General features: G+C 40.3%; 1 protein-coding gene across 7 annotated transcripts in view; it reads left to right on the top strand.

Moving 5' to 3' along the window:
• The window catches only part of MYO9A (myosin IXA), a 452,172-nt gene that overhangs the window by 228,487 nt on the left and 211,307 nt on the right, over positions 1–12,378 (top strand). For all 7 annotated transcript variants that reach the window (XM_077828555.1, XM_077828556.1, XM_077828554.1 and 4 more), the window contains one exon: positions 4,462–4,588. In XM_077828555.1, coding sequence (XP_077684681.1) covers positions 4,462–4,588 — 127 coding nt within the window. The remainder of the gene's footprint in view (positions 1–4,461; positions 4,589–12,378) is intronic.

Genomic DNA, 12,378 nt, shown 5'->3' on the forward strand with positions numbered 1-12,378 from the left:
AAAGGGTAACCTGTTTAGGTTGAGACATAGACATACAAAGAAAAGAGAACCACAGAGGAACGTTGATGAGTGGGTGTATTCTATAAACGTGACTATTAAAATAGTGTGTGGTTCCATCTTTGTCTCAGTGCTTTCCAGATTAAATATGCCTAATTTTACAACTAAAAAGACGTGTCCCCAACTGTCAGCCCTGCAAACCCAGCCTGGGATCTGAAAGGCAGCCTGGATTCTCTCCTCAATAAGCATCATCACCAAGAAAAAACAACACTCTCCAAAAATAGTGTAGCACATTAAATGGATTAAAAATTGGCTCATGGGTCTTGAAAGGTAATTATTAATGGAGAATCATCATCAGATGGAGAGTTTTCTCATGATATTCTACAGGGTTGTGTTCTTAGTCCAATGTCTTTATAAATTAAGTAGAAGAAAAAGTAAAATCATTGTTAGTAAAGTTTGCCATTGACATAAAGATTGGTGGGATGGTAAATAACAAGGAAGTGTCAGTTATACAGGGTGATCTAGATTGTTTGGTAAACTGGGTTTATTCAAATATGCATTTTAATCCAGTCGATGTAAGGTCACACATGTAAGAACAAACAGTGTAGGACATGCGTAGAGGAATGGAGATTGTGAATATATCGACGTCTCCGACTCAAGGAATATTTCCAAAATACCTCTGAACAACATACTAATCCACAGAGGTCTCCCTACCAATACTACAGAAAGAAGGATTCTAGGTGGACTCCTCCTGAAGGTCGAAACAGCAGACTGGACTTCTACATAGAGTGCTTCCGCCGACGTGCACGGGCTGAAATTGTGGAAAAGCAGCATCACTTGCCCCATAACCTCAGCCATGCGGAACACAATGCCATCCACAGCCTCAGAAACAACTCTGACATCATAATCAAAAAGGCTGACAAAGGAGGTGCTGTTGTCATCATGAATAGGTCGGAATATGAACAAGAGGCTGCTCGGCAGCTCTCCAACACGAGTTTCTACAAGCCATTACCCTATGATCCCACTGAGAGTTACCAAAAGCAACTACAGCATTTGCTCAAGAAACTTCCTGAAAAAGCACAAGATCAAATCCGCACAGACACACCCCTGGAACCCCGACCTGGGATATTCTATCTACTACCCAAGATCCATAAACCGGGAACTCCTGGGCGCCCCATCATTTCAGGCATTGGCACCCTGACAGCAGGATTGTCTGGCTATGTAGACTCCCTCCTCAGGCCCTACGCTACCAGCACTCCCAGCTACCTTCGAGACACCACTGACTTCCTGAGGAAACTTCAATCCATCGGTGATCTTCCTGATAACACCATCCTGGCCACTATGGATGTAGAAGCCCTCTACACCAACATTCCACACAAAGATGGACTACAAGCCGTCAGGAACACTATCCCTGATAATGTCACGGCTAACCTGGTGGCTGAACTTTGTGACTTTGTCCTTACCCATAACTATTTCACATTTGGGGACAATGTATACCTTCAGATCAGCGGCACTGCTATGGGTACCCGCATGGCCCCACAGTATGCCAACATTTTTATGGCTGATTTAGAACAACGCTTCCTCAGCTCTCGTCCCCTAAAGCCCCTACTCTACTTGCGCTATATTGATGACATCTTCATCATCTGGACCCATGGAAAAGAAGCCCTTGAGGAATTCCACCATGATTTCAACAATTTCCATCCCACCACCAACCTCAGCCTGGTCCAGTCCACACAAAAGATCCACTTCCTGGACACTACAGTGCTAATAAACAATGGTCACATAAACACCACCCTATACCGGAAACCTACTGACCGCTATTCCTACCTGCATGCCTCCAGCTTTCACCCTGACCACACCACACGATCCATCGTCTACAGCCAAGCTCTGCGATACAACCGCATTTGCTCCAACCCCTCAGACAGAGACAAACACCTACAAGATCTCTGTCAAGCTTTCTTACAACTACAATACCCACCTGCGGAAGTAAAGAAACAGATTGATAGAGCCAGAAGAGTTCCCAGAAGTTACCTACTACAGGACAGGCCTAACAAAGAAAATAACAGAACGCCACTAGCCGTCACCTTCAGCCCCCAACTAAAACCCCTCCAACGCATTATTAAGGATCTACAACCTATCCTAAAGGATGACCCAACACTCTCACAAATCTTGGGAGACAGGCCAGTCCTTGCCTACAGACAGCCCCGCAACCTGAAGCAAATACTCACCAACAACCACATACCACACAACAGAACCACTAACCCAGGAACTTATCCTTGCAACAAAGCCCGTTGCCAATTGTGCCCACATATCTATTCAGGGGACACCATCACAGGGCCTAATAACATCAGCCACATTATCAGAGGCTCGTTCACCTGCACATCCACCAATGTGATTTATGCCATCATGTGCCAGCAATGCCCCTCTGCCATGTACATTGGTCAAACTGGACAGTCTCTACGTAAAAGAATAAATGGACACAAATCAGATGTCAAGAATTATAACATTCATAAACCAGTCGGAGAACACTTCAATCTCTCTGGTCACGCAATCACAGACATGAAGGTCGCTATCTTAAAACAAAAAAACTTCAAATCCAGACTCCAGCGAGAAACTGCTGAATTGGAATTCATTTGCAAATTGGATACTATTAATTTAGGCTTAAATAGAGACTGGGAGTGGCTAAGTCATTATGCAAGGTAGCCTATTTCCTCTTGTTTTTTCCTACCCCCCCAGATGTTCTGGTTTAACTTGGATTTAAACTTGGAGAATGGTCAGTTTGGATGAGCTATTACCAGCAGGAGAGTGAGTTTGTGTGTGTATGGGGGTGGGTTTTTGGAGGGGGGTGAGGGAGTGAGAGAACCTGGATTTGTGCAGGAAATGGCCTAACTTCATTATCATGCACATTGTGTAAAGAGTTGTCACTTTGGATGGGCTATCACCAGCAGGAGAGTGAATTTGTGTGGGGGGGTGGAGGGTGAGAAAACCTGGATTTGTGCTGGAAATGGCCTAACCTGACGATTACTTTAGATAAGCTATTACCAGCAGGACAGTGGGGTGGGAGGAGGTATTGTTTCATATTCTCTGTGTATATATAAAGTCTGCTGCAGTTTCCACGGTATGCATCTGATGAAGTGAGCTGTAGCTCACGAAAGCTCATGCTCAAATAAATTGGTTAGTCTCTAAGGTGCCACAAGTACTCCTTTTCTTTTTGCGAATATATCTAAAGTTATGCTGTAGCTCATCCAAAATTTATGGTCTTAATGCAAAAATTACAAGGTAAAATTCTATGGCATGTGTTATGCAGTTGGTCAGACTAAATGATCATAATGGTCCCTTCTGGCCTTAACATCTGAATCAATAATAAAGGTTCTACAAGCCAAATTCTGCTCTAAGCATATGGCTGTCAATGTGGTTGCTTTGATGCAACTAGTTGGACCTTACAACTGGAACCTAGTGAACAATTCTGATGATGCACACAAAAAAAATAGAATTCAATTCCATTCCTTTTTACTGTGTTTGCAGGGCTAATAGGTTTGAAAAGTAGTACAAATGTATTTTATTGCTGACGTCAGCCATGACTGAATACTCACAAGGAGCAGATATTCTAGGATTAAGAAAATGCCATTGAAAAAGAACCCTGTTTATTTTGACAGTCACTTGTCAGGATAAATGGCAATAACTGTTACGCCAGTGTACTTAGTGATGAAAACGGGTGCCTGTGCTATAGTGCGTGGTTCTCAATCCGGGAGTTATGGCGAGGTCTAGTCGGGTGGTGACTGCCTTCTATTGCTCTGAGGTCTGAGCTGCCGGACATTTTTTCTGTTGTACCATGGGATCACAGTATGGAACCGTTGGGTTAGTAGATTGAACTGAGAGCTGGGATTCAGGTGACCTGTGTTCTTTTCTCAGCTGTACTACTACTTTCTGTTGTGTCTTTGATTAAGTGACTTAGTTACAAAATTTTCAAAAGTATGCACAAATACTGAGAATGTCAGTATTTGAGTGTTCAGTGAAAAATGGGCCTTGGATGACTCAAGTTGGATGCTAATTTTGAGGGTCTCAATTTTCCAGTGGACAGTTTTGAAACTGTAGGGCATAACCTATCTGTGCCTCAGTTTCCCTCATTTGCAAAATGGGAATTATAATACTTAATAAATGGCTTTGAGATCTTGGGATGAAAAGTGCTGTGTCACTGCAAAGTATTCATATTAAGTATTGCAGCAAATAGGGTTCATAACATTACACTGTTTTCAGGCAGCTTTCTAATCAGAATACATTTTAAGGGGTAATAAATGATTTGTGGCAGGTTTTTCTTTTCGTTCTTATTGTAGTGGGATTCTAATAACAAATGTCATTCCAGGGTTGTTGACACTGATGTTTGCTCCAAGATTCTGACAGTGATTTTTTTCTCTTGGTATTATGAAAAAAACAATAAAACAAAAATATTTCTTGTTTCTTTAGAATTTTCTCTCTCTTATCTGCAATACTACACTTGGGTAACATCCGTTACAAAAAGAAAACATACCGGGATGATTCTATAGATATTTGTAACCCTGAAGTACTACCTATTGTCTCAGAATTGCTGGAGGTGAGCATTAATTTTTCTTTATACTATCTACAGTTAGTCTCCTCTTCTCCTTGTTTGGTGTATCTTTCTTTTAGAAGACAACTTATTTCATATATTGTAGGGGAAAACGTCATATTGAGCTAAAACTTAATACTGGCAATTCTAGTTTTCACTTATCGAATGGCTGTAGCAATTGACTGTTGGTGGTGTGTTTCCCTTTTCTTCCCATCTTTATTTTGAGTACTAAGGCATCTGCATATTATTTATTCCTGTTTGGTCTATATCACTGGCTGCGACTTTAGACATTCTGACAAGATATTAAAAGTACTACCCATATCAATGAAATTAAAATGATGACATAATAGCAGCAGGAGAGAAAGAGCCTTTGTGCAGCAGAATGTGTCTCAAATCCCCAACTCTTAGTTCTGTCACTAACAATTCCACCCATGTCAGCCCTACCTACATACTCAAATAGGCTGGTCCCTAGCTATATATGATTTTTTTAGGTCAAAACCAACATTTTAAGCCAATCTAAAAGTCATCAGGCAGCCAGAGCCGATTATGAAGCATTGGTGGTGTTTGCTCATAGTGAAATATTTAACAATTGGGCCACCACGTTCTTTACTTACCTTCTGTATTCAAGAGCAAAAGTCAGCATGTCCTGGCCCAAATGCAGATGGCAAAAAGCTGTCCTGGTTATTTTTTTGCTATTTGCTTATCTAAAAGCAGCTGGAATTCAACAAATCCCCCAAATTGCACACTTGAGTAACAGATGGGAAACACTCACTCTAAATCAGTTCATAATCTTTGTCCCCCCCCCCAAGTTGGTCCCACAAACTACCATTATCACCCTAACCTTATCTTGATTGAACCTTAACCAACTGATTCCCATCCATATCCGAGTGTCACCCAGACATTGAGAGAGACACTCTGTGATGCTTCCTGGATTGAATGAGATAGAAAGTTAGGTGTCATCAGCGAACTGAAGGCACTTCAACCCATATCTCTGCGCTAATCTAGCCTAACAGCATCATGTGTGTGACCAGAAGTGGTGACAGAATAGCAAACTGCGGCACCCCACATGAGAACCATTAGAGCAGACAGCTGTCCAGCACTACCTGAGAGCTCTCTCCAAGTGAAATTTCCTCAGTTAGCAGTCCTGTCCACCCCCACTAGAATGTGCTGGTGATTCACCATCTTGTGATCAAAAGCATCCGGTAGATCCAGTAATATCAGCTTGGGATATGTAGAGGAAATTTTTCAAAGGCATAAAGGGGTCTTACATGCTCAACTCCCATTGAAAGTCAGTGGGAGTTGGGCACTTAACTCCCTTTTGTGCCTTTCAAAATCTCCCTCTTGATGTATATGCATCAGAGAGAGGAGATAATCATCAAATGGAACAAGAATAGCATATATGCCTACCATAACCAAGTGAGAATCCAGGTTCACAAGGGTCAGGGAACCTGTGGCATCAAGATATTGTAAAAGTTGTCTTGCCACAACCTTTTTGCAAAATCTCAACCAAAAATGAGAGGTTAAATATAGGTCAAGATAAAGAAAAAAGACTGTGCTCTCTGTCCAATTTAGCATGATGGTCAAGCAGCCACAAAATATTGCATTACTGATTCCATATTGAAGACCCCACACCCAATTATCTTGCCAGAATAAGGCAAAAGGATCTATTCACCACTCTCCTTAGAGTGAACTGGAAATTTCACCATACCCCCCATGTTTATACTCCCAGTGTAAATCACAGATCCCATCTTCCAGATACTGATCACATATTCAGCTTTACCTGATCCACACCACACAGGTAAGTCCTAAACCTCACAGTATCCCATTTATCAGACTATGCTAGTACTTTGCTTATTTTTCATGGAGGAGAAAATGAAGTTGACGTGTATAGAATGTGCTGCATCTTGTTGGTCAGTAATGATTTCACAAACTTCTGAAGTAGTTATAAATAAACGGTGAACTAGTAAAAGGGGATGGAGTTAAAGTAGTTCTTTTCATGTGTAATGTGATATTTTACATTTACTTATGAGATTTATGAACTTTCAGAGGATTTGAATCTTTATATACATTACCTTTCCGTATCACTGGCATACTTTTAGATGTTTAGATATTTTAATGTGACGTTAATGATTTTACTTTTTAAAACATTTGTTACTTAATATAGCAGACTGAATTCTAAGTTTACAAAGGATTTTTTTGAGGATTTTTTTTAAAGAAATAAAAGGTATATTAAAAGTATAAATTAGACAGGACTTACACCATTTGTATGGTGCCCTGCAAATGTTAGACAGAAGTATATGAATCATAGAAGTGGTAGGACTGGAAGGGACTTCAATAGGTCATCTAGTTCAGTCTCCTGTATTCAAGGCAGGACTACCTAATAACTAGACCATTCCTGACAGGTGTTTGCCTAACATGTTCTTAAATACCTCCAATGACGGAGATTCCACAACGTCCCTAGGCTATTTGTTCGAGTGCTTAACTACCCTGACAGTTAGGAAGTTTTTCCTAATGTCCATCCTAAACCTCCCTTGCTGCAATTAAGCCCATTGCTTCTTGTCCTATCCCCAGATGTTAAGAACAGTTTTTCTCTCTCCTCCTTGTGACAACCTTTTATGTACTTGAAAACTGTTATCATGTCCTCCCCTCAGTCTTCTCTTCTCCAGACTAAACAAACCCAATTTTTTCAGTGATTCTTCAGAGGTTATGTTTTTGAGACCTTTAATAATTTTTGTTGCTCTCCTCTGGACTTTCTCCAATTTGTCCACATCTTTCCTGAAATGTGGCACCCAGAACTTGACACAATACTCCAGTTGAGGCCTTATCAGCATGGAGTAGAGTGGAAAAATTACTTCTTGTGTCTTGCTTACAACACTCCTACTAACACATCCCAGAATGATGTTTGTTTTTTTGCAACAGTGTTACACTGTTGACTCATATTTAGTTTGTGATCCATTATAACCCCCAGAACCCGTTCCATAGTAGTCCTTCCTAGGCAGTCATTTCCCATTTTGAATTTGTGCAATTGATTATTTCTTCTTAAGTGGAGTACTTTGTATTTGTCCTTTTTGAATTTTATCCTGTTTACTTCAGATCATTTCTCAAGTTTATCCAGATCATTTTGAATTTTAATCCTATCCTCCAAAGCACTTGCAACCTCTCCCAGCTTGGTATTGCCTATAAACTTTATAAGTGTGCTCTCTGTGCCATTGTCTAAATCATTTATGAAGATATTGAACAGAACTGGACCCGGGACTTGTGGGACCCCACTCATTACGCCCTTCCAGTTTGACTGTGAACCACTGATAACTACTCTCTGGGAATGGTTTTCCAACCGCTTATGCACCCACCTTATAGTAGCTCCATCTAGACTACATCTCCCTAGTTTGTTTAAACTTAATGCATTCATGGTGTTCAGTATTGATCTTACTCCAATATCATTAAGATTTTTCAAGTTTTCACATTTTAAAACTTTGCAGACTAATTTTAACTGGTTGTAATGTAGAATGATTTCACGAAATTGCTTTAAATGTAAGGAGGAAAAAATCTCCCTCCAGCCTCAGAGTAATCACACACAATTTGAATCAGTTTTTTTCCTGATCTAAAAGAATGAAGGAAATTGGCCTAATAATGGAAGCCTGATTACAGCCTCAACTATGGAGGTTCTCTCTCTTTAATCTTATTCTGTTGAAAGTAATACATGCCTCCCCTTGACTCTCAGAAAAGCCTTGCAGCACATTCTCATTGTTAGAATTGACATAACTGGTACTTTCATTCATATTATTATTATTAATATATAAATCGGTACCAGGAATAGTTTCTCTTTGAGAAAACACTCCATTTTTTGTCCTGGCAAAAGCGAATGATATGAATTGTAACCATAAAATTATATGGTTATTCTAAAATTGTCAATCACATGATGTGAAGAGGTGCTGTCAACCCTAAATATATCATCTTTAAACGAAGTGTCCCTCCTTGCAGTGTCCCTCCTTGAAGGTTGTCTTTATATATATATGTGCATTAAGAGAGTTTTTTAGGAAAATTGGATTGTCTACATGTTGAATGGGATGTGCCTTCCTTTAATAACTGTACCTTTGGGGCCCTAAAGACATAAGCAGTGCCCCAAATTAAAAATAGCAAAGAATATGTAATGAAGAGACACTGTATTGTTTGATGAAGCCAACATAAGAGATGGAACTAGAAATGTAATGTCATGTCCAAATGAATATTTTCTGAATGGTTCTGTGTGGAAAGCTTTCCACAAGATTGTGGGATAAATGTATTATGCTGTAGTAGCCATATAGCAGTGCTACAGGTATTGTTACGAGAACATCTCCATTAGAAACCCCTACTTTCAGGAGATTCTGTTAGGTCATTTCTGAGAGATGAAAATATAGGGGAAAAGTTGTTTTTCAGTAGTCGTCTAATTAGTTTTTAAGAATTTGCCATGGACTGGATTATCTTAATTTTACTTCTCTAGAGTATCTGTCCAATGGCCAGGTATTCCTCCCACTGAATTTTCCCTACTTTCTTTGAATATGTAACCCTCTTTGTACCCTGTGGGAAGGTTAAATTTGAGAGATGGCCAGTGGGGAAGTAGGGGTAGAGGTAGGAGAGAGGCTGCTAGGCTCCTTCTAATGCTATCTTGAAGGTGAAGAGGGATTAAGACTTTTCTCCAGATTTTGCGGTAGCATTGGGAGACATCCTGTTGTCTCTCTGTCTTTTGAGATGCCCCCCTCTCTTTTCTTTCCCAGGCTACAAATGTAATACTCTCTAGGGTATATTGTACTCTCGATGCCCATGAAACTGATTTGAATGATTGCACTGGGATGTTGTTTGAGTGTACGGTGGCAGCCCAGTTGCACCAGCACACTTTGTTGTTAAGAACATTTTTTTTCTTCCTTTGCCTTCCTTTCTATTTAATTTGGGAAACAAATCCAAAGAAAAATAAAGTGAATTCATTAAATTCAAGCTATCCAAATTCATTAAATTCATTAAATTCAAGCTATTCCCAACAGCCATAGTTCTTTTAATCTACATTATGGGAAAAATGTAACAGTTTATGTAGTACTTCAAAAAAAAAAAAAAAAAAAGTGGAAAGTCACTGAGTTTAGGTTGCTGGAGGAATAATGACAGGTTTCTTTGAACATCTTTATTTTCACATTTAAATTCTCATCCACAAGCTTGTGCTAATGTTCTGATATTTGTGTGGGGAGGTTTATTCTTCAGAGCTTTATTCAGGACTGAATTGTAGAGAACTCTGGGGAAGTTGCTGTAAAGGGAAGCTAGTGTTGAAAGCTGTGAGGGAATATGAAGAGTGATAAAGTGCTGAGATGGTCTTCATTATTCGTAAGCATTGACAATGCGTTCCAAAATATTGTACTACTTGGATTTGTTAAAACATTCAGACTAAGTAATTTGTTGTAAAAGCAAACTGCTGCATAGTATTTTGCCCGGACTCTATGGATCGTTTCATTTACAGCAAAACTTGAATTACTTTTTTAAAAATAATAGACAGTGTATGGGTTACGTGGGGGGCTTGGCAGCTATTTCTTGGCCTTTGTTTAAACTTCACTGAAAATCCATGTTGTAGGATGAAGTCAATTTTGCCTGATGGATTGACCAGATGTGGAATTCTGTAGAAGTAGTGAAGCTATTACAGAGGGAGGGAGAATTTCTGTGACAACAGGTTTCACTAGAAGTCCAGATGATCTTTTTAAAAAATAAAATGTTTGTGGTGAAGAGCCTCTAAGTACTCAATTGTGAGCTCACTGGTCCCCCCTGTTTCTATCTGTCTTATGCCTTCCAAGGAAGAAGGTCTCACAACTTAGGACTTACCAATAATAGAGCAGTTTTTCTTATTTGCATGTGTAATTTAGAATACGTTAAGAGTGTTTGAGTATGATGGGAACAGCTTAATCAGAACTCATAGCTGAAATAAATCTTTTGGGAGCAGATAAGCAAGTCTATTTGTTTTTCTGATACTATTTTCCCTGTGTAAAAAGCAGATAATATTTTCCTACCTTTGTAAGGGGCTTTTAGCTGTTTGGGTAAAAAGTGCTATATAAACGTTAAGTGGCAGCTCCCTGCTCCTGGAGTTCTTCCCCGCCACAGGGAAAGACTCAAGCAGAGGAGATAGGGTCTGGATGGGGGAGGCTGCCTCTCCCCTGTCACGGCCTTTCCTCATCGCAGTGAAAGGCTCCGGCAGTGTGGAGCTGCTGAAGCCTTTCCCAGCTGCCTCCCCACTGCCAGAGCCTTTCACTGACGTGTAGCTACAAGCTGCACTGTGGGTGCACTGTGTATGTAATGTACACGTAGCCTATGTGATGTTGGGCCTGGGTAATCAGAAGAAATTTTTTCCTGTGCAAATAAAAGCAACTCAGTTATAAAATAGCCGTGTAATAAATTATACTTACTGAATCCACCATTCTATACTGATGAGTGTTCCCTTCCAGCAGCTTATAGCCACGTATATTAATAAATGTGTGCTAAGAATTTTTCGACTGAAAAGCTCTTTAGCTCTCCCAGAGGAATTCCCCATCCTCTCTCTTACAGGACAGGCATATGAGAGAGAGAATAAAAAAGGAGGATAGGAATACCATGACTGTCATTGCCTTCTCCTGTCAACTATGGCAGTCCACAGTGCAGTACAGACCCTCCTCGTTGATGGACATATCCATCAATGGGGTCCAAGGATCTTATGGACCCTTCTTCTCCATTTGAAATCTGGGCAGGTGGATCTCTGGTCCACTATTCAAGAATAGGTTTCTTATGGCTAGTCTTTTATCCAGCCCTTCCTTTGACTTCTTCCCACAGATAGAGGCTCACCTTAAAAAAAGGCTTGAAGGCACACAAGGCAGTTTAATAACTCCCCATGACAATGGCAGTACTGTCCTTCATGAAAATGGGTGCAAGGGTCCCAGCTACACCATTTTCTCTACACCTGATGAACTCTCATTCCAGCTAGGTAGGTGTCTGGGTTTGGCCATTGAAATGCACAGACCAGCAACAAATGAACTCCTTGTATTCTTGCAGATCTTTTTTTGTTTCCCATTATAATAAAGCTGTATTCTTGGATTTGTTCCTAGGATGCTGTCTGCAAATCACAATAACCAGGAGATGTACCTTCCTTGTGTGTAGCTAAACAATTTATGTGAAGGAGAGATTACTTCTTAACTTAGCTGCTAAAATCTTATTTTGGAAAAAAAATATTTAGGATGCCTGCAGGAATGGTATGAAGTGCCTAGGTGTCCTATTGACTGACATAGTAAATGTATTCATGAAATTTATTATGTACAAAAAGCATCTTACTCTGACTTATAAGCCCATTGCACGTTGCCTATATTATTGATGCCCGCTAGGAAAAGAAAGAATTGACCTCCACCAGAAAAATCTGCTGAGTAGCATCTTGGAAGTCATTTAATTCCATTTTGCTGCGCTAAACAATTGATTGGACTGTTTCTGCAAAGGCTTCATTAATATGGTATTTTCTAAGTGTAGTGGTCTACAATAACTTGTCTCAATATTAGTCAAGTATGGACTACTGCTACTTAGGGTATGTCTACACAGGGATAAAAGCACCCATGGCTAGCCTGGGTCAGCTGATTCAGGCTCGTGGGTTTTGGGCTGCTAGGCTAAAAATTGCTGTATAGGCATTCAGGCTTGGGCCAGAGCCTGGGCTCAGGAACCCTCCACCCTCGCAGGGTCCTAGAGCTAAGGCTCCAACCTACGTCTGAATGACTACATAGAAATTTTTCAGCCCTGGAACCCGAGCACTGTGACGCTGAACCAGCTGA

This window comes from Eretmochelys imbricata, chromosome 10, assembly GCF_965152235.1.
Source record: "Eretmochelys imbricata isolate rEreImb1 chromosome 10, rEreImb1.hap1, whole genome shotgun sequence".
NCBI classification, from domain to species: domain Eukaryota; kingdom Metazoa; phylum Chordata; order Testudines; family Cheloniidae; genus Eretmochelys; species Eretmochelys imbricata.